This window comes from Leiobunum rupestre, chromosome 7, assembly GCF_980474605.1.
Source record: "Leiobunum rupestre chromosome 7, qqLeiRupe1.1.hap1, whole genome shotgun sequence".
Lineage (NCBI taxonomy): Eukaryota > Metazoa > Arthropoda > Arachnida > Opiliones > Sclerosomatidae > Leiobunum > Leiobunum rupestre.
In genome coordinates, this window is record NC_143390.1 from 22,292,051 (window position 1) to 22,313,523 (window position 21,473).

General features: G+C 36.2%; 3 protein-coding genes across 3 annotated transcripts; 2 read left to right on the top strand and 1 right to left on the bottom strand.

Moving 5' to 3' along the window:
* Window positions 1-2,361: 2,361 nt before the first annotated feature.
* Window positions 2,362-4,209, top strand: LOC149935154 (GDP-D-glucose phosphorylase 1). The gene is made up of 9 exons (XM_090154126.1): window positions 2,362-2,472; window positions 2,550-2,774; window positions 2,851-2,904; window positions 3,056-3,195; window positions 3,400-3,502; window positions 3,560-3,660; window positions 3,725-3,870; window positions 3,943-4,008; window positions 4,075-4,209. The coding sequence occupies exons 1-9, from the start codon at window positions 2,389-2,391 to the stop codon at window positions 4,188-4,190; spliced, it is 1,035 nt and encodes a 344-aa protein (XP_090010252.1). The 5' UTR covers window positions 2,362-2,388; the 3' UTR covers window positions 4,191-4,209.
* LOC149935155 (uncharacterized) lies at window positions 3,499-6,152 on the bottom strand. The gene is made up of 6 exons (XM_090154125.1): window positions 5,916-6,152; window positions 5,684-5,844; window positions 5,553-5,630; window positions 5,017-5,213; window positions 4,602-4,946; window positions 3,499-4,542 (listed from the first exon to the last, which is right to left on the bottom strand). The coding sequence occupies exons 1-6, from the start codon at window positions 6,069-6,071 to the stop codon at window positions 4,205-4,207; spliced, it is 1,275 nt and encodes a 424-aa protein (XP_090010251.1). The 5' UTR covers window positions 6,072-6,152; the 3' UTR covers window positions 3,499-4,204.
* A 12,221-nt stretch (window positions 6,153-18,373) lies between these two features.
* On the top strand, window positions 18,374-20,087 carry LOC149935156 (uncharacterized). The gene is made up of 2 exons (XM_090181364.1): window positions 18,374-18,470; window positions 18,734-20,087. The coding sequence occupies exon 2, from the start codon at window positions 18,754-18,756 to the stop codon at window positions 19,558-19,560; it is 807 nt and encodes a 268-aa protein (XP_090037490.1). The 5' UTR covers window positions 18,374-18,470; window positions 18,734-18,753; the 3' UTR covers window positions 19,561-20,087.
* Window positions 20,088-21,473: the final 1,386 nt, after the last annotated feature.

Genomic DNA, 21,473 nt, shown 5'->3' on the forward strand with positions numbered 1-21,473 from the left:
TCGAGCACGAGACCCGGCCAATAATTGGTGAGACCAAGGTGAGCTCAGAAGTGTAGCCGACGCGAAAACACAAACACAAAAGTACCATCACTGCGCATCGCGTCGTGCGCAGTGGCTCGCCTCCTTCAAAATTTCCATCGTAACCATGGCGACAATGTTTAATGCCCTTGTCAGATGGCGTGGATAACCTGATTCCACCCTCATGGCAGCTTTCTAGCTTGCCCGATTCCCTTTGGATTGGCGGAAAGCGCAGTAGTTCTAGTATCATTTTTATTTCTATGGTCTGTCTCGAAATTAATCTGTTCGACACTCGAATTCTTCTTTTGGTAATTTGGTAAATATCTATTTTCCTCCTGGCGAACCTCTTAGAACCGCCGCTTTCGATGTACGAGAGGGAGATTATCCTGTTGGGTGATTTTAATTTAAAAGAAACTTCTAATTGAGTTTAATTTACCTAATAGTCAGGACCGATAAATTAAAATAGGGTTTTAATCCGACAATTTGAGTAACAAGCTGAAAATTGGCATAGAGGTAACTTTTGGTCTAGCAATTTTTTTTCTAAAAGTCCCAATTCCTCAGACACTTGCGTCGTCGCCATTTTGCAAAATGGCCCCCTTTTACAGTATTATTAGAAATTTTGTATCTGGACAACGGAAGGAGGTAGAAACTTAATTCCAACGGTTAATATAGTTGAACAAGAATATCTTACAGATTATATTTTTTTATTCAGCTCTGCCCGCCATTTTGTAAAAATACTCTCTAAAATTATAAAGAATATCTGTGATACTGCGATTACTTATGTGATTCTGCGATTAATACTGTGATACTGCGATTAATTCTGTGATATTGCGATTAACTCTGTGATATGGCGATTAATTCTGTGATATTGAGATTAACTTGGTTGCATTTCAGTATTTCACTAGTTTTGTACACAATATCTCCTCGCCTACAACTATGGCATTGTATTTCATTTCATTATTATAATTAATTAATATATTGCATTGTATTTCCCTACTATATAATTTAGCGGATATAAGGCCTAACTGCCTTTCCATCTCATTGCACTTAATCTCGTTGACTTTTATACTTTTTTACCAAATCTGTTATTTTAATGGTGATTTTCATGTATTTTTTTCTCTCTATATTTGTGTTGGATATTGACATTTGTTTTTGCTGTGCTCTTTGTGAGCCGCCCTGTTCCAAAAGGGTGTCTAAGTCTCTAAGACGGCATCAATAAAACCTTAAAATCTTAAAACTCTCAGTGGCAGCCATTTCCAAAATGACTTCAATGCAAGCATCCGAGCTATGGGGCTTTTAAGGATAGTTTTTTAGATAAAAAAAATTACCTGTTTGCTGATTTTCAACTTATTACTAAAATTGTTGGACTAAAATTATAAAGTACTGGTCTGAATTCCCGAAATTCCTGCCATCTAGGAGCAACAAACACAAGGAGAACGCAGCTAGCCTTTAAACACGCTAACGAGGGGTTGTGTAGGAATATCATTGGACGAGCGTCACAAGCCTTTACGCTGAACTTTTTACGGGCGGGGGGAAAGACAATTTCCGTATTTTCCCCTTCCGACGGCAGCAGGCGCTAAAGCGTCTAGCACTCTAGCCAATGAAAAAAATACACAAGAAAATCCACGACTTTTGACGGGTTGCGTTCTCCTTGTGTGGGGTGTTGCGTTTGTTGCTCCTTGCCGCCATTAATCAAAATGGCGACCAAAGAAAGTTATAAAATTTATCTTTCAGATATAGTCGTTCAATTATAACAACCGTTGGAATAAAACTTTTATCGTACTTCGTTGTTGAGATAAATGTTTTTATAAATATTTTAAATGGTTGCCATTTTCCAAAATGGTGTGAAAGCTGAATAAAAAAAATAAAATTTGAAATATTCTTGTTCGAGTAAATTAACGGACTTAATACCGCCGTCCTCTTCAACGGTTCTTTCCGAAAAAACAAGCTACCACAAACTATAAAACTGAAACTCATAAGGTTGACTTATTTACATAGACGTTATAGCAGAAGCAACATAACCCAATAAGTATAGGTCAATTACGATAAATTATCACCGAACTGATTTTCAGAGCTATAGCGCAATCTAGGTTTAGTTCTCAGCACAGCCCCCTAAATATGCCTAAGGCGAAATATACTACTACCAACTTACCAAGAACGATAACACGCTTTTCAGTTCGAATGCAAATCCAAGTTGGAGCTTGGCTAGAATGTCAGTGTCGAAAAAAGGTTCCGTCAAGAAATTAGCATTAAAACCATAGGAAGTGCCATACTTATGGTATTATGTTACTTATGGTTATAGCAGAAAACAAAACATCGTCTGCTCCAACGTCGTAGTTCTGAAGCAGTGAAATTTAAGTGTTTCTCAGGATGGAAGATTTGGTCTGCGCGTACTTCCGGTACAGTGACGAAGATTTAAACCCCAGCGTGATCGAAGGAGACGATGAACCACGTGTAAGGAACCGAGAGGGGTGGCTTATGCGGTAATCAGAAATGTCCGTCTTTGTTTCAAAGAAAGATTTTTCTCCTAGTTTAACAAGTGTTTAAAGGAGTCTTGGGATAGTGCGATGAATATGGGATACTTTCGGTATAATTTGGATCATTTGGAAACGAAAATTATCCCCGGAGAATTTGGTTTCGTGGCCCAGCTAAACGTGAAACGGGCGCACGAGCGACGGCCAGCTCAGCAAATGGACTCGCTGGTCATGCCATTTGATCCAAACAAATTTCATTTTAATAAAGTGAAACGTGAGGAGGTAAGGGATGCTAGCTAAAACAGTATTTAATTCTAGTTAAAATAATGAGGTGCAAAATCTCGTATACTCAAACTAGATTCTTATGTACCTAAACTACACACCACAGAGGAGCAATGGGAAAGAGGCTGAGGTACACACTATTCGCCTGCCCGGTGTTTTTATTTTGCTGAAGGGTGTATGCAAGAAGTTGGCAGTTTTTAACTGCTAGGAGCTATTTGCAGGGGAATAGTTCTCACCAAAGTTACCCAAAAAAATGGCGCTAATTTTTGAATATTTCGTAGCATGCGATAATTATTAATGTAAGCCCATTGGAATACTGCAACAGTTTACTAGTCCCATCATTGAAAAGCTGTTTTAATCAAGTATTGAGGGAGGAGGGACTGATGTTGGCCATTCATCTAATGCTACTTAGCGCTAATAGGCAAGTGAAAAATGAAAAAGCAATTTTTTATCAAGTTCAGCTACCACCAACAATTAACCCAGAAGCCATTATGACCCTTAACTAACTAAGCCACTATTAAATAAATTTAATTTATTGAATGTTAATACTAAGCCACTATTTCCTGCCTAAATTTTTAAAATAACTGTTACTATGAGCTTTTACTAAATTTTATATTTTTTTCAGGTCATTTCGAATAGGGTTTAACTCCCTAACCGCATATGCATCTGTTAATCATTTCCATATGCACCTATATTATTTGAATTATGAATTATACATAGAAACTGCGGTAAGGTGCTCCATTTTCCTTTTTTAAAATGGCTTTTTAATCTGCTTTTTTAAATAGGATTTGAAATTAGTTCATGGTAATTGTTACGAATTCGTTAAGTACCCTGCAGTGGGTTTTGTGTTCCTTGTTACCAAAAATAACATTGATGATGCGATTAAGTATTGGAAATATATTTAATAAGTTTGGCTAAAATACATGTATAATATAACTTTTTTTTAATAGATCAATTATGTCCATGGTTGAATATTTTATCAAAAATACAATAGCGTATACTCTGTTCATGAGTTATGGTTTGAGCGATAAGAAGTGCGAAGAAACACCTTACAATACTGTTAGATTATTTTTATGGGCTAGAGATTCTGTTAAAGGTACGTGATCCCTTTTCATCTTAGGGGAATATTCTATGAGTAAATTATAAAAAAAATATATACTTATAAAAGGTGTCAAGGCTACTGAAGTGATAACTCCGGCACTTTGTGAATTGGCAGGACACATTCTTATTAAAGGTATTTGGGGACTAGAGTTAAAAGTATGCAAATTTAAAATTTATACATTATTTTTTTGCCTTTCAGCTGAAGATGCATACACAATTGTAAATGAAGAGCAAATTATATCTCTACTTCAAAACTCCTCGCAGGACCAGTTCGTACGAGTTAAAAAAGATATTAAAAATATTCTTCAGACTTGATTAAAATCTATTTCTCAATTACCCAAAAAAGAGGCAATTTGTCTTGCAGTTTTTTTGACTTGTAATTTTGGTTTAATTGTTGAAGCAACTTTAGAAACCTTAATCAAGTATTTCTTGACTTTAATTTGTTGATTTTTTGTTGAATTTGGAGGAATTAGTTCCTTAAGGTCGTCTCTACTGCCTTTCATCATATTTGTCCAAATTGAAAGCATGTCTTTTGTTGATTTAGCAGATTTCATAAGCTTGAAAAATGCGTCTTTCTCTGTCCAGTTGTAACAGGGTGCATTAGTTTGGCCAGTGATTACGGGAGTAGCGCTGGTACTTGGTGAATTTTCAGTTGGTCCCGTGTCATCTGTTAAGGAAATTTCATTATTAAACCCTAGTTATAAAACTATATCAAGGTTAACATACCATCACTCTGAGATAAGCGTTGATATCCTTTGACTCTCGCAGTATTGTCCTTATAATTTGAGCGGAAAAGATGAGCCATCCTTGCAACTCCCATTTTAATTTCTTTCTTTGCTTTGGAATTTTTTCCCAAAGCTTTCAACTTTTTAGCATTCTCAACTGTGATTTTGAAAATTTTATTTAATTGTCGCTTCTGAGCCTTATTACCCATTTTCAAAATTTGTTGGCACTCTTCTCTCAAAGTCTTCAAGTTCTTTATATTTGCAAAACGAGCTTTCAGATCACTCTGAGCGGGAAGATTTCCAGGTTGGGATTCTTCCATAGCAAGGTTATCTCTCAAAATCAATTCTAAAATTAAAAATCAAATTTCATTTGTGTGAAAAAAATTCAAAAAATATATGCAATTGTAAAATATTACCTCCGTAATCTATATTAGTTGAGTCATCAATGATTGGTTCTTCACCAGTTAATATACATAGATCTTGTTCTTCATAACCAATTTTCTTCAGCATACTGATTGCAAATATTTGTAGTTCATTTACAGAGGATACTTCTTTCTTTTTAATGTTATAAGCAAATCTTGCAGCGAGCAAACAGAGTGCTTTACTCAATGAACTACGAAAAGAATGTAACATTTTAGATTTGGTATAATTTTGCATAATTCATGGCTTTTAAAATTTATTTTGTGCGTGTAAATATCCCGCCATGTTTTGGGCAAAAATGCGGCAAAGACATGTAGGGGTAGAATCACTTACAAAAACATTTAAAAAATGGACAATTCGCTTTTTTAGTTTACAAAGAGACACATAGCGGCGAACACCAGAAGCTCATAAGCTGCTGGATTTTCATATGCTAAGTCAAAGACAATGCGTCTGCTTAGCATAAGATAATCCGGCAGTTTATAAGCCGCTACGTGGCTCTATGTAAACTAAAATGGCTAATTTAGGTACTTACTATATTCTAGCTAAAATGCCCAAAGCCAAAGAGTAATTTACAACAAAAAAGCCCAGTCTCATTCTTTGCTCGCATAAACTGCAAAATTGGAAAATTAATTGTTGTAAATCAGAAGAACTGTATTTAAGTACCTAAATGTCTTCAAGCTAACTTCATTCAGCTTATAAGAATGTATTGATAGATTTTGTATAACGTGTAGAATATTTCCAAATTCATTGATATTATCAGGTAAAGAACTTTGAATAAGCTCTAAGCCATTCATATTTAGAATAAACTTCAAATGTCGCATAACCTATTAAATATCGTAAGACAATGTAATTAAAGTTACAGCAATATGTAATTACTATTCAAGTTAAATCATACATTTCCACTGCTGTTCATAAACTGGTCCCTTGGTAACTTGACTTTAAACTTCTTGAGAACGGCTATGAAAATTGCAGTTTCGTTTTGTAAACATTGGCAAATACCATTTATTTTTCGAAGATGTTTATGTTCTGATTTCAATCCAGTTTTCTCCATTTTTCAAAAATTAAATACGATTTATGCTAGCACGGCCAGCACGGCCAACTTTGATTTCTCGCGCATCTCTCGCGCTACAGCGGCCATCTCATTCGTTGACGTTTCTGTGTTAACCTATGAGCAAAAGATGTGTATGACGTCAGCGCCCCTAGCGGATTATTATTTTTAGTATAGTTTTTACATTGAAGACAATATAACCACCGAGCGTGGCGCTGAACTCCTACACATTATAGTACAGTTTATAGGGGGAAAATCCTTGCTCGCGGAATTTCGACGAATGTGTTGGCCGTAGTAGCGCGAACAGCGCGTGATCAAAGTTGGCCGTGATGCTAGTCAATGATTGAATGGTTACCAATGATGGTTACCTTGCAAACTTCGCGGTTTATTTTTATCACGTGATGAAACTTTTAGGACAATATAATGGCTGCGTTCGATTTATTCAAAATATTTGTTTATTTAGAGAGGTTAATCTACAACATTGAGTTGGGAATATTAATCTAGAGGTCCAATGAAAACGTCGGATTTCAGTATTTCGCGAAACAAGTTTTTAAAAAATAAGAATACTGCCGTCTGCTCCCAAATGACGAGAAAACTTTATCATTCTACCCGTGGCGTCGTCTATCTCTCAATGGTTCGTTCAAATAAGACGCGTTTTCCAGAAAAAAAGATTTTTTTTTGAAAAATGGCTGAGAGCCTATGTAGTTTAATTAAAAAACTGGCCAATGGTCACTTACCATTTTTAACCTTTAAACTCAGGCTTTCCTAATTTATGGTCAAATAGAATGTAATTGTAAAGTAGACAGACTCACTACACCCAGTCACCCACCCATAGCCCCATACACACAATTGACACAAGGCCAAACACACAGCATACAAGCAAAGGCCAAACAATTTTAGGGATTAATATAGTATTTTTTAATGAACTAAAATCTTGACGGGAAAAAACTTTGAATTAATTAAGTGGTTACCAGGGCCACTAACACCCCAAGCATTTAATTTTTAAACAAGCCCAGCTAATTTTTAAACTGGCGATTGGCCTGTGATAGTGCCTTATTTCTCACACTGGTACAGTGTACAGTTACCTTCGACCACTACCATAGGCCTCCGCCGGAAATATAGTTCGCTATGTGAAATATTATTTGATTAGAGTTAGGATAAATTTATTTTCTGCCATTAATATAAAAATATTGTCCCACTTATAAATTGATTGTAAATTATCGCTTCAATAAAAAATCTTCAAGGAAATTGCCAAGAAGTAATATTTCCGAGAGCCAGAACCTGCAAGTCTCTGTTTATATAGTGCTTGTGGAAATAATGGTAACTTTTCAGCCTTAATACCTCAAAAAAAGCTACCTGGTTAAAAGGAAACACTGTTTGCATACCGTACAAGTGAAAAGTTTCCATTATTTAAATAGACTGGAGTGTTCAATGGCTCAACTTGCATACGATAGCAGACGCTGGTTAAAATTTCTCCCGCGCTTCAGCAGTGCTACTAAGCAACGGTCACACTTGAGCTTCAAACCCAGTTTAGGTCGGTTTGAATGCCAGTTTTGACCGCCGACGATAATTCCTGGTTCACACTTGCGAAATCGCTTCCCCCCCGGTTCGCTTATAGCCAAGGCTTAACGTCATTTCAAATTATGACCATAATTTTTAAAATACTAAAATTTATTCCAAAACAATTAGTTAATCATATTTACTATACATACAGTAATAGTATCTGACATTATTTAGAATTCGAAGCGATTTCTCACGTTGGTTTTGAAAACCAGTTATCTAAACGAAGCGATTTTAGGGGTAAGTGTGAACGTGGCTCTAGTGGCGCCTCTAACGGTTGGCCAAAGGCTTCAACCGGGTTTCGAAAGTGTTAACTGGTTTTTTGTATGGAGACGCCTGTCTAGTAAGCGAGCGTATGTATAGTCTTTGACCAGCCTCTGAGCCTAGGGGCTATTAGTAATAGCATAAGTAACATAATAACCATAAGTATGACAATTAACGAGATTTACAACCAAACTGATTTTCATAGTTATTGCGTAATCAAGATGTTTTCTCACCACAGAGCCCTCTAGTGTCTTAAATACGTGAGACTTCCGCTAAGCCGAAATATCTGGTTTCCGATAGATAGGCTGAATATTAGGCTAAAATGATAAAAATTAAAAACGTTTTTCTCGGCGCCACGAGCTCATGTTTTTTTTTATCACTCGCGCTTCTAAACAAAGCCAAAGCCGCTCGCGACTCCAGAACGTGCTCACCGATATTAGGCTTAAATTTTTATCAAAACGTAGTCATCCAAAACGGTAAGTCGCGAGTCCAAGTCACAGCTTGAAGAGAGCATCAGTGCCGAAAAAAGGTTCGGTTAGAAAATTAGCATTAAAGCAATAAGAAGTGTCATACTTTTTGTTATTATGTTACTTAGGGTAATAGTAACAATAGATAAGATCGGTAGATATTAAAATAGAGGTCTATAGCTTAGGCAGTTTAATTGTTTAAGTAAGTTGTTTCATAAATTCACAAGTTATATGGCACGCCAAGCAAGTCAAAATTGGTGTTTGCTTTCTCTCTATCTTATTTTACGATAATATCGTTATCTCTGACATCGTTAGCTCTCACTCTATCTTATAGTACGAACACATCGTCCGTAGTTCTCTCTGACATCGTTAGCTCTCTCTCTATCTTATAGTACGAACACATCGTCCGTAGTTCTCTCTGACATCGTTAGCTCTCTCTCTATCTTATAGTACGAACACATCGTCCGTAGTTCTCTCTGACAACGTTAGCTCTCTCTCTATCTTATAGTACGAACACATCGTTCGTCGCTCTCTCCGACATCGTCTAGTGTTCGCTCGTACATCGTCCCGTCGCTCTCTCCGACATCGTCTAGTTTTCTCTCCTACATCGTCTAGTGCTCTCTCGTACATCGTTTAAGTTTATCTCTCTCGTATATCCTGTCTACTATAAGCTACTTTAACGTAGTAGGAAATCCACTGAAGGAATTTACAATATAGTACCACCAAAGGTACCACTATTTAAAAGGATAACTTTCTGGTCGTAGAGCCTATTAAACGCTACTGCATTTGAGGAATTTTAATTAGTTATTTTAAGAAAGTGGAAATTATGTTAACAAATTGAAGAAGATTGATAAAAGGTGTTTTTCCATTACAAAATTACAAGTTTCCCAACTTCCCAACTGGAAACTAAAGGCATATCATTAACTTAAAAAAGGGTTGGCTAGTTTATACCCAGGGCCGTGCCCACCCTGAAACGTATGGTTGTATGTGCAATTTTTTTTTATTTGTTTCCATTGCATGCCCACCCTGAAATCAAATCCTGGTTACGGTGCGGTTTATACCACAGTGTTTTATAACAAATAAACCTGTTTTAAATCAAGTTTATATGATTTTATTTTGCAATATTAAGAGTGTAAGAAAGTAGTAACTAATTTTCCCGAAAAAGTTTAGTTTAAAGGGAATATAACCTGCAAAGCAATCTTTATGGAAGACCCCTTCAATTTTTCTAATTTCCCTGTACGGTGGCGCCAAACATTTTTAAAGCCAATGGCAAGAGCGGCCAGAGCTGCAAACGTTGGTGTTCCACAGAAAATACCTGAGGTTATATTCCCTTTAATAAAGTTGTAACTCTGTACTTTTTTTTAAAATAACGGTATTTATTTTTCTAAAATTAAGTAAGTGCATTTAACAATAACTAACCTCCATTTGGTTTATAATAAATTTAAGGCGTAAATATAGTAAGTTGTGCATTCTTCTTGGTGCAATTTCGCTCACCGCGAACGAACCCAGGATTTTAGACTTAGCTAAATTTATTTATTATGGAGATTTTCTGCAATGCAAAGGTAACTGAGCTGGTTTCCGAGAGTTTGACGTTGATATTTTCGATTTAACAATGTTTTGGAAACAATTATTGGCCAATTAAATATTTTTAATTACGTAGGTTGAAACATTAGGCCTTTGACATGGTATTTCTCCTTTAACAATTTCCCAATCATTATACTCCGAGATAATATTTATCTTTGTTTTATTATATTTCTTTGGAATAATTGATCTACTTTTTGTTTTCTTTAAAGGATCCGATTTGTCGGTAAGCTTTCCTTCCTTTATCACTTTCCTCAGCCATTTTCGCGACAAAGAATGCATGGATTTTGCTATCGCATAAGAACCGCGAGAAGCGCATTTATACAAAATAAATGCAGCTAGTATTATATGGTTCTGCTTCTTTTACAGAGGGACAGGTTAGGAGGTAGTAGGGTGAGGGGGATTGGGAGAGTTGGCTCTTTTTCTCCGCCAGGTAGCGTAGCTCCTAATTTTGATTTCTCCCGCGCTCGTTAGTGCTGAATGCATGTCCAATTCAAACTCAGGGGGAATAAAGACTTTTATTGTCTGGAATTATTACAGCAGAGTTTCCAAGGGGGTCCCAAAAAATATTTTAAACATAAAAAATTACATATTTGCAAGAAACGCATTAATACTGAGAGGGTATTAAAATGATTAGTTTATTATTGTATTACGAATTGCACGTTTAAAGAGACGGATATCCGTTATATCTCTAATTTAATTTGGTAGATTGTTCCACCTAGGAGCAACAAACACAAGGAGTACGCAGCTAGCCTTTAAACACGCTAACGAAGGGTTGTGTACGAATTTCATTGGACGAGTGTCACGTCGTCACGAGCCTTTACGCTGAACTAGGGGTGTGCAAAATATTTGGTCAGACCAAATAATTCGATCGAATACCAAATCGAATATTCGATTCGTCGAATCGAATAGCGCTTGGAAAAGTTCGCGAATAATCGAATAGTCGAATATTCGAAAAGATAGGGAAAAAGTATTTGGTATTTTCAAATAGTTTGCAAACTGGTCGAATAACCGCGGGTCTTTTTCTAATTTGTTGAAGATCAAGGCCATCCCAGGAGAGCGTAGTGAAATTTTCGAACTACTCCTTATTTCTGGCCCCTCTTTTTAGGCCGCAGCGCCAAGGACCATATAAAGAGTACATGTAGCTTGCACGTCCATTATCCATACCATTTCTATTAAAACTTCTTAGCGAAAGGCAGAAGCTGTTTATTCTAGCGCCTATTGGCTAGATTACTCGCGTGTTCTCTTTTGTTATGGAATTTTCTAGAATAGCAAAGTAAAACTAAAATTGAGTCTAAAACGTAAACCAAGTCCAAAACAAAACTAAAAACCGGGAGGAAAGTTGAAGTAAGTATCTTTATGGATTTTTCTGTTTAGAATTTTTGAGTTAACCAAATTAATAATTATTGATATAAAATTAATATAAATGAAATTTTTTAATTTGTAACAAAAGATCTGCTCCCTTGCGTTTTACATATATTTAAAAACTTGAAATTTTAATTAAGTGTTTGCAAACTATGAAGTATGTAGCATGTCCTTTGATTTTAATTGTAGTTAGTAGTTACTAAAGGTTAAAAGTCGCTTGAAGACTTGGTCCTGGAGTGGTACCTAGGGTATTAGCCTAGTTAATTATTATTATTATTATTTTGCCATGGTACCCAATTAAAATATGTATGATAAATTGATAATTGATAAGTTGATATGCACTATATTTTTGTAGGTTACGATTAACTCATTTTGATCAAATCGAAAAAATTGTTCGAAGGAAGGTTGAAAATAAAGACATTTCGTACAACAATTAGAATTAATTTGAATGATAAGTTAGAGTTTACCACAGTGGCGTAATATAAAATTATGGGCCCGCCTGCAGCCTGAGACAATGGACCCCCTTCAGTGTTTTTTATTAAGAGCCTTAGAGAAGGCTAAGTAAAATAAAAAATTTAAAAGACTATCTCTTAGGACGGGCCCGTCATTATACCACTGATTTACCAAGCTCGTCCAGGGAACTTTGTTCTAGGCTATACAGTATTTGGTTTAATATTTTACTATTTTCAAGTAAAACGAACAGTGATTTCTATTACTTTTTTTGACAAATATACAAACTATTTGACTATTTGAAAACCAAATACGTCGAATAATTTGATATTCGAAATACTATTTGGTATTTGATCAGTTAACTGGTCTAAATTTTTGCCCTAAAAATATTCGACCAAATTATTTGACGTTATAAATATTCGATTTGGTATTTGCCGTGCTTTGAAAAAATATTTGATATTCGATTCGATCCCCAAAAAAATAGTATTTGCACACCTCTACGCTGAACGTTTTACGATTCGGAAGACAATTTCCGAATTTTTCCCTTCCGACGGCAGCAGGCGCTAAAGCGTCTAGCCAATGAAAAATGTACACAAGAAAATCCACGACTTTTGACGGGTTGCGTTCTCCTTGTGTGGGTTGTTGTGTTTGTTGCTCCTAGGTTCCACAGATTTTGTAGTAAATGGTCCAGTAAAAGATGTGCATTAAATTATTATTATTATTGAGAAACTTCCAATACGTATTATGACTTCACAACCTGAATAAGCAAAAGCATTCAATTATAGATGTATCTATAAAATAATATGATAAAAAAGTAAAAAATAGAATATGTTGCCTCTTACCAAAGATAATTTAAACTCGTACCCTAGATTCGAATACTGAGAGCTTTCCCATTGACGGTTTTGTTACGAAGCGGTTACCCTTTTCCGGCACGTGACCTCAGAAAAATCGGACTCCATCGGTTGTGGCAAGGCCAACTGCGATCACGCGCTATATAGCGCGGCAGCGCGTGATCGAAGTTGGCCGTGGTTGCGGTAAGACGCAAACCATGGAGCGAATTTTTTCTGAGTTCCGGCGGGAAGTGGGTAAACGCTATCGGCAACGCGCGAGAGAGTGATTTCGAATCTAGGGTACGAGTTTAAATTATCTTTGCTCTTACTTAAGTTACTTTTACAAGTCTACAAGCGCGCGCTACAATCTAGAGGAATATAGGTTTTTCTAGCGCTCGTGCAAATCGCGCGTACGAAGAATATATTAATAAAGCCGTGTTTTGTGACGTAAGAGCAACATTTTTACCTCTCCGAGGGGACAAAGTCCCCTAGGAGGGCTTATACAACGACCGTGTCTGTCTGTGGGTCTGTGGCAGGGCCGGCTCAAGACATTTTTCTCATCCGGGCAAGGGGGAATTTTGGCGCCCCACTTATTTTGAGACTAAATAAAACTACCCCCCCCCCCCCGTAAAAACATTACCATGTCCATGTTCTAAATTTACCGTTTTCATAACAATAAATAATCCCTATAATAACTTTCTAAATACTTTGTGTAAACATATTTAATACCTTCTTTCTGGTACATGGAGCTTGAAACACTAGGTAAGGTGTAGTGTTCGTACGGGGCCAAAATAAAGTCGGGGTCGGGGATGGAAAATTTTTTGTACTTATTAAGAATAGAAAAATTATAAAAATACCGAAATTTTACTGTTTAAAATTAGATAGTGTATCTTGTGTAAGCCAGCTTCTGAGCCTAGGGACTATTAGTAATAGCCTTATTCGATAGCTACGCCGCAAAATTTTCGTTTTGAAAACGAAAACATTTGAGAGAGTTGGCCGTTTCGATCTATCGAAATCTGGCAGCCTTGCCTGCCTTCCGGCCTGTATCTCCATACCCAAAATGGCGGACGATTACGCCGCCGAAAATATTTTACAAAACTGATCGGCGGCATTTTTGACCGTTATTTTGTATTATCGACTAAGACTATAGTAAAAATAGATAAGATAGGTAGATTTTAAAATAGAGGTCTATAGCTTAGGCATTGTAATTGTTTAAATAAGTTGTTTTATAAATTCACAAGTTATTTACAAACATTGTAACTCCACACTCCTTAGCTGAGACTGAGAGAGCCCGAAACAACGGCAATTATGAAACTAAAACTTAAAATCGACTCAAGTCCGAATAAAGCGTTAAGCGAGAACCACGTCAGCGGCATCAGCCGAAGGTCATTCGGATCATTCTATTGTTGCCCATGAAACCTATCTATTTTATATTTTTAGGATTTAACGGGGTGCGTCGGCGCGAAAATTTAAAATTACACTACGAAAACATAACCCCGAAAAGTGGAAAACCCCGACTTGATTTGCGACAGTCGAGGTCGGGGTCGGGGTCGGGGACAAAAGTCGGGGATCCCCGACTTTCGGGGTCGGGGTCGGGGTCCCCGTACGAACACTAGGTAAGGTAGCAAGACTAGTATACCTTAAGTTCATTAATAATAATGTCCATACTGAATAGTATCATGGTTAATATATGTGAAATAAAAGAATTAAGTTTACGAAGAACCCGCGAGTTAAATATAAAAATAATGGATATTTTTATTTTTAACTCACGGGTTGTTCTTAGTAAACTTAATTATTTTATTCCTTACATTAATTGCTTTAACAACTTGATTAAAACACTTTTTGCGGGATTTTTTAAGGCCTACACCATATGTAACAGAATAACTCATAAGTAAGCCATAAAAGCATTTTCGTTAATGAAACCTTGTTCACGGGATATGACGTTAATTACGTCACTTACAATTCCGTGACGAAATAAGCGTCATCAACTTTACTGATGGAAACGGAAATTAGTGAGAATTCCTGGCGCGTTTCTGGCTTTGCCCATGTCAAGTTTAGCTCGTGCCTCGCGATTACATGATTTCATTTCCATGGTAACCTTTTCAATAGCGCAAGGATTATAAGCATTTTTGAATTTTAGGGTTCGCTTTATATATATTCCGCGTGAAACAAGGTCTCATTGAATTTTTTTCAATGGAAATGTTATACAGAGGCATACTTATGAGTAATTATGTTACATATGCCTACACTTATGAACATTTTTAAAGCTGTCGCTTGCTTTTCTGCTTCAATGACTTCTCTTCATTTCCTTTTTTTATATAAAGAACCAGAATGCTTCTTTTTCTCGGACATCTTAATTCAATTCACGTGACTCTAATTAATATCTATCTAACTAAAACTAATAAATGGCTTTCTGCGCGTGCGCGTAAAATAGAAGAGACTAACTGTAACCACGGACACACGACAGAGTAAATCGTACCAATAGACTGCTTTGGAACTAGCCATCGAAAACAATTTAAATGTATTTTAGAATATTAAATGCAGGTTCATAATAGCCTGAGAAACAAATAGAATTCTTGAAGATGGCTAGTTTATTTATCATAAAGCTGGATAAACGACAACGAAATAGCAAGCAAGTACATTGAAGTACTGTATTACTTTGGGCTTCCTTCTATTCTTGTGGCCCTAAATGGGTGTGCAATAACTGGTGACTTTACCGGGGAGTTGGGGTTCGGCTCTGGTAACCCATAAGGGCGGTGGCGCACTGGGAGATGTTAGCTCTGATCAAATGGTCCTACCTCCACTTCCGACTTTGGTGAGGTTTGGGCTGGAAACTGAGCTTCGGCTCAGGCTAACGGAGAGGGCCCGTGCAAACTGGCCACCTCGGCGGATTGGGTAGCCTGCTGTGGGGTGGCGGGCCTCCGTATGAGGGCACGGGGTCCTGTTTCCCGGCTTTTTGGAGCACACCGGGATCTACGGTGCCAGCTGTGCCGGGCTATGTGGACCGCTGTGTTCCCATCGTTCCACTTTAGAGCTCTCTCCAAAGGGTATGACTCTTTACCTACGTAGGTAGGGTGTCGGCTGGAGTTGCTACAGTATCCACTCTTAATCCCACCGCTGTGTGTGAAGTAAGAATTGATCCACCCACTGCTGCACCTTTTGCTGGGTTGAGTGGTTTGCGTCAAAGGTGCGACCATCAGTAGTAGGGTACTACTACCTATGCTGGATTTGTCACCTGTCCGGGCTTGGGGACGTTGGCGTAGGGCACTATGATGATAGGCCCCCGGTGGTATGGCCCCTGTTGCTAGGTACACCGGGCTAAACATTCTGGCACACTTCTATTCTTGTAGTATCGCCCAACTACTTTTTCTTCTTAATATTATATACCCTGGTTTATAATGAAAATACCAGGATAATGCTTCATCCGTCAGAAATATGCACCGTAATTTTATGGTTTATTTACTATTGTAAAATAAATAGTCGCAAAAAAACGTTCATCGACGATGTTGGACATTTTGGTTGGGAAAACGATTTGTATTTCTAATTAGCTGAAGATTTTTCAAATTATGTTATGCTTTCATTAAAAATTTTATAAACAAATCCAATTTCTGGTAAACCTAAAAGGCGCACAACACAATTTCGGCGCCCCTCTCAAACCGGCGCCCTGGGCAGTTGCCCAGGTTGCCCGGCCCTTGAGCCGCCCCTGGTCTGTGGGTCTGTCAGGACTGCGAACGCGTTCGCATTTTCGGTGCAAAGTGTAATCACTGCGTACGCAGTTTCTCGAAGGGTTGGCAAAACCACCGTTTGACGGTGAGCGTTAGCGGATTTATTTGCGTTTTGGTTTGGATGGTGTTTTTTCGCTCACCGTCGTAACTGTTTGGTGTTTTACGTTTTTGTAGTGTTTATACGTAGGTTGTGAGTGTTGAATTTGTGGTTTTTGTGTTCTGATGATTGTGCATGTTGAGTCTGTTGTGTTTATATGGGCGTTTTCTCTCCAACTTCTTCTTAATGACTTTGGGACGGACCGAGTGCTGAGTGTAATGCTACCTCTCAACGTCCAATGGCAGGGTTTCCACCAGTTGTACACGGTATTCGTCTTAGTATCAATTTGCGACCGCATCGGGCGGGATTTGAACCCGAGACCTCCTGCTTGACAGGCGGACGTTCTCCCACAGAACCACCGACACTTGTTACGCCTTATTGAAAATTAGACCTTCAGCTTTATCGGAAGCGTATTTAATAGAGTACGAAATTTTGGTTTAATTGAAATAGAATTGAAATTGAACTTATTGCATCGAAGAAATTCTAATTTAGCGTTTCTCTATTGATTAAAAACAAATGCGCCACCCAGGTTTCGAACCCAGACCTTTCGGCTTGGCAGTCGAGCGCTCTACCACAACCACCGATAGCTCCTTAGGTTCACTGAAATTAAGACACGCATCGTAAGCATAATAGGTAATAAAGTCTTTTTTTATTAATGAATTTATGAAGGCCCAATCTGGTTTTTTTAAAAGTTAAATCTTGTTTTAGCACAGTCAGCCGAGATAAGAGGGTTAATGGGTAGACCCTGTGGGTGGTCCACTTTGTTAGTTTTTTGTTATTTATTTACGGGTATTATTAACGACCTATATATAGTTGTGTTAATTCAAAGGAGATAATTTAACGTTAATTGCTTTAAGAGCTGGCGGTTAGTCAAGTGGCTCTCTGTGCTTTGTTGATGGTAAAGTTTTTGCTTCTTGTAAATATATTTGGTGTGGATATTTGGATATCTACGATTTCTAACGCAGTCAATGATTTCCTGGGTGTGCGAGTCATTATATGATATTGGAAATTGGACGGCATTGGTCTTTTTCATGCGGTATGTGTCACAACGTCAACTGGAAGTCTACGAGCGTTGAAATATAATGAGTGTTAAAGATGCGGCAAGTATTTCGTAAGCGAGAAAAATACAAATACCATCTGTAGATATTTCTTTCATTAAAATTTGCTTAGTATTATATTCAACTGATAAACATGTACTGTAAAAAGGGTTAAATTCAATTGTGCATTGTTTTAGTAAGTCTAATTAAAATTTTATACCGGGCAGGGTTTGAACCGAGAATACGTTTTTCGTAAATAACTCTGAATTGCAGAGATATCTTTGGGGGTCGTGTCGAGAAATTAATACCACTAGGGACCATTCTTCCGAGGAGAGGTATATTTTGGCTTGCCAACTTGTTGTTTTTACTTTTTATTCATTTTATTTTATAGAAACATCTATTGTTAGGGTTTGCATTTTTATATATAAAACCATAGAATTATCAATCAATCCATTGCATTTAAAGACTCAAATTATTACTCGAGCAAGCGCATTTTTAAAGGATCTACTGGGATATTATTCGAATCATTCGTTTTGTTTGGTTAAAAAAATTACTTCTGTGGATGATTTTCGGAATTTTTCGGTTGTAATGCATTTTGACAACCGCATATCTCAGTAACACGTATTGGACAAATAAAACCTGCAGGAGTAGCGAACGGATGATAGCTCAATTTCACCAGTCGAAGTCGATGTTATTTTCGACTCGCACCATCTCTAAGAATTGAAGAGAACAATGCTTAAGACGTATAGAGGTGGCTCTTCGAACTATCCATTTGCTACTCCTACAAGATTTATATTCCATGTTCTAACTCAAAATGCAATATTTGTCGATAATGAGTTTCTCCTTATTACAATCCCGATTCCCGCCATCGTCTGCTTATTATTATCGAGTCATCGTTTTTGACGTTTGACCATGGTTTGACGCTGTATGAGTATGAATACCCAATTTTTTATTACATTCAAAAACCTTTAAAATTCGTAACTGTTTTGAGATTTCAACCAAGCTAAAACGACGAATCATTGAAAGGTAAAATTTTATACCGATTTGTTTTTGTATGAAATCAGCAGTTAAGCGATAATAGCTTTCTAGGCTGACTTCTTTTTGTTAGTCCCTCCCCCTTCCGATTTCGTTTTATTATTTTAAAAAGATAATTTGTTTTTAATTTCTTAAAATTTTTCTTAAAAAGGAAATATTTAAAAATTTCATTTAGGTTCGTTTTAAAAATATATTTATTTTTTAATAAAAAAATTGATTTGCAAAATTTTCGTTGACAAAAATTATATATTCAGTGAATCAGTGATGCGGGCAAATGGCGTCCGGAGATGAGTTCACGCAGTCAGCTCGTCGAAATCCAAATTTTCATCAATTGGAGCTAAAGGCTTTAATTGAAGCTTTGGAAGTGCGAAAAGAGTTAGTTACTGGTGAACTTGGAAAGAAATATAAAACAATTTCTGATCAGTGGAAAGGTTGGGAAGAAGTGAGTCATAAAGTAAACTCTGTGGGCCTTGGCTTGACACGTTCTGTCAAATCTGTCAAAGACAAGTGGGTAACGTTTAAAAGTAGGTCAAAAACTAAAGCTCTGGAATATAATAAAGCTCTTAAGAAATCAGGTGGCTCTACTGTATCACGGCCTCCTCTGACTGACTTGGAGAGAAGAGCTTTAGCTTTAGCTCGTTTAACTTCGCAAAGTAATACACGTGTGAATTTAACTATTACTGAACCTGCTAATAACAATTTGGAAAGCCTTAACACCAGTAAAGACAATAAGAGTGGGATTCAGTTAATAACGTTGCCTCTATCACCAGCCACCTTCATGTTAAACGACACCAAGCCACATGTTGGTTTGTCGTATAGCTCAACGGAGAAAGTAAACATTTCTTCGGAGCCTCCTTCTAAAGTGTGCAAGTTATCAAATGGTAAAGACATTGCCGAAACGCTTCAGGATATCAGAGATCTGCAACAGAAACAACTTGAATTACAAGAAAAGATGTTTGATTCTCAAGTAACATTTCAGCAAGAAGTGGTGAAGTTATTGCGTCAAAAGGTTCATTTATCCACAGCAAAACTTCAGTTGTATGCCAGCAAGTGTGGTTTAACTCTTGATGTCCAGAAATAATTTATAAAGCCAAAATATTTATCCCATCCAGTATCATCATTATATTATATAAAACCTGACCTCCTTAGTCCAAACCGAAATGCTATGACTTTAAAGAGATTTAACTGGTTCCACCTTAATATTTTCCAGTTTCAAAAACAACAATTTTAAATATCACAATATTGATCTGATACCAATTGGGAACATAATATAGCCACAAGTACAAACGTTATTCTTTTTAATTATAATATTGCAGAATTTGGCTCTTAATGTTAGTTATAAAAGTTGTTGGATATAGAAGGGTAATATATCTAATTATTAAAGTATACTATAGTATGTGGGAAATTTTATAAAGTAATACCAAGTTTCTTGTATTCATCTTTTATTTATTTTGCATAGAGTGTTTCTACACATGTTAAAATAGTAGAACCAGAAATTTTTGTTACACTAATTTTTTATTTTTTCCATTAGTGAGATTTTGTATATTTTTTATAAGCGAGGGCGAAGGTGATTTATTTCAGAATAATGATCATACTCACTATTTATTTAATGTTTGTTAGGATATGATGGTCACATTATTTTTTTTTCAGCCATAAAATATTGAAACAAAAGTAATAATCTTGGTACCTTTTAAATGTCAGTAATATAATTTTAACATTACCATATGGTATTGAAAAAATTACCTTTGGTAATAAGGTTTCAAAGTATTGTCTTCTTTGAGAGTCACAAATAATTATTTTTATAATTATTGATTATGACTTAACTCGCTAATTAAGAGAGTTGGTAGTGACTACTTTTTCCTATGGAATATTTTGTTTAGTACCACTCCTTCATAGCTTCCACCCCAACTACCATCTCCCTTTTTCAGTGAGTTTAATATTACAAGGTCAATAGTACAATACTGTGTACTATAATTCCAATTTTAAGTAACTCTTAAATTTTTAATGGTTGTTAGAAAGGGATTTGAAAGTGATTTTAATAATTTATTTATTCCTGAAATTGATAAACAGCAAAAGTTTAGTTCAGTTTCGACGCTGCCAAATGTGCAAATAAGTCATTGAACAAACAGTGAAGTTTAAATTAATAACAAAGAAAAATTAAATATATTGGTGTATGGAAATAGGTAACTTTGCAAGGAAATTTATTAAAATGTTTTATAGTTTTTAATATAACCAGATTTATATATATCTCTTAAGTGATATTATATACTTCTGATATAACACCTACTACTTTGTTATGAAAAAGTATAATCTGTTAACAACCCATAGTGAACATTCAAAAGCAAGTTTTAATTATTTTTATCTAATTTATTGGAAATCTTTTGATATCACTTTGAAGTCCCTATATTTTTATTTAAATCCTGCCAAATATTTTACCCCAAAATATACATTTAAAATGATATTTGTAACAAAAGTAAATATACCATTTACTTTTGCTACTTAATGGTTCTGTTTTCTATTTAAAAGTATATATATTAACAGGTATATGGGTAATGTTAATAATTATAACTGTAAATCCTGAGCTGGTAAAGTGTGTAAAAATTAATAAACGCTGTGTTGGGACTTTTACTTCACTGTTTTATGAATCAAACTTGAAGCTCAAGTTATATCACAATGCACAATGCCATTCTAGCCGTACTATTCCCAATAGGCGCTTAAATAAAACATCTTCCCAGAAATTGCCAAGAAGTAATATTTCCGACAGCCAGGACTCATAAGTTATTATTAATATAGTGCTTGTTGAAATATTAGAAAGCTGGAAACTTTCTCGAACGTAACATCGGTTTTTTGCTAAGCCTTAACATGCCAAAAACGTTACCTGGTTAAAAGGAAACACTTTTTGCATACCGTACTGCAAAAGTAATATGTTTAGTTCTAAATGAATGAGTTTTCATCTTTTTCCAAAAGATAGTTTTAAACGAAATGAATTAACTC

Excerpts from the sequence above, each read along its gene's own strand:
- LOC149935156 (XM_090181364.1), top strand. The coding sequence starts at position 18,754 with ATGGCGTCCGGAGATGAGTTCACGCAGTCAGCTCGTCGAAATCCAAAT.
- LOC149935155 (XM_090154125.1), bottom strand. The coding sequence starts at position 6,071 with ATGGAGAAAACTGGATTGAAATCAGAACATAAACATCTTCGAAAAATA. Across the intron at positions 5,845-5,915 it reads TTATGAACAGCAGTGGAAAT|GTTATGCGACATTTGAAGTT; the intron begins GTATGATTTAAC and ends GATATTTAATAG. Across the intron at positions 5,214-5,552 it reads GGCATTTTAGCTAGAATATA|TTCATTGAGTAAAGCACTCT; the intron begins GTAAGTACCTAA and ends TTCTTTTCGTAG.
- LOC149935154 (XM_090154126.1), top strand. The coding sequence starts at position 2,389 with ATGGAAGATTTGGTCTGCGCGTACTTCCGGTACAGTGACGAAGATTTA. Across the intron at positions 2,775-2,850 it reads ATAAAGTGAAACGTGAGGAG|ATTCTTATGTACCTAAACTA; the intron begins GTAAGGGATGCT and ends TACTCAAACTAG. Across the intron at positions 3,871-3,942 it reads GGCTAGAGATTCTGTTAAAG|GTGTCAAGGCTACTGAAGTG; the intron begins GTACGTGATCCC and ends TACTTATAAAAG.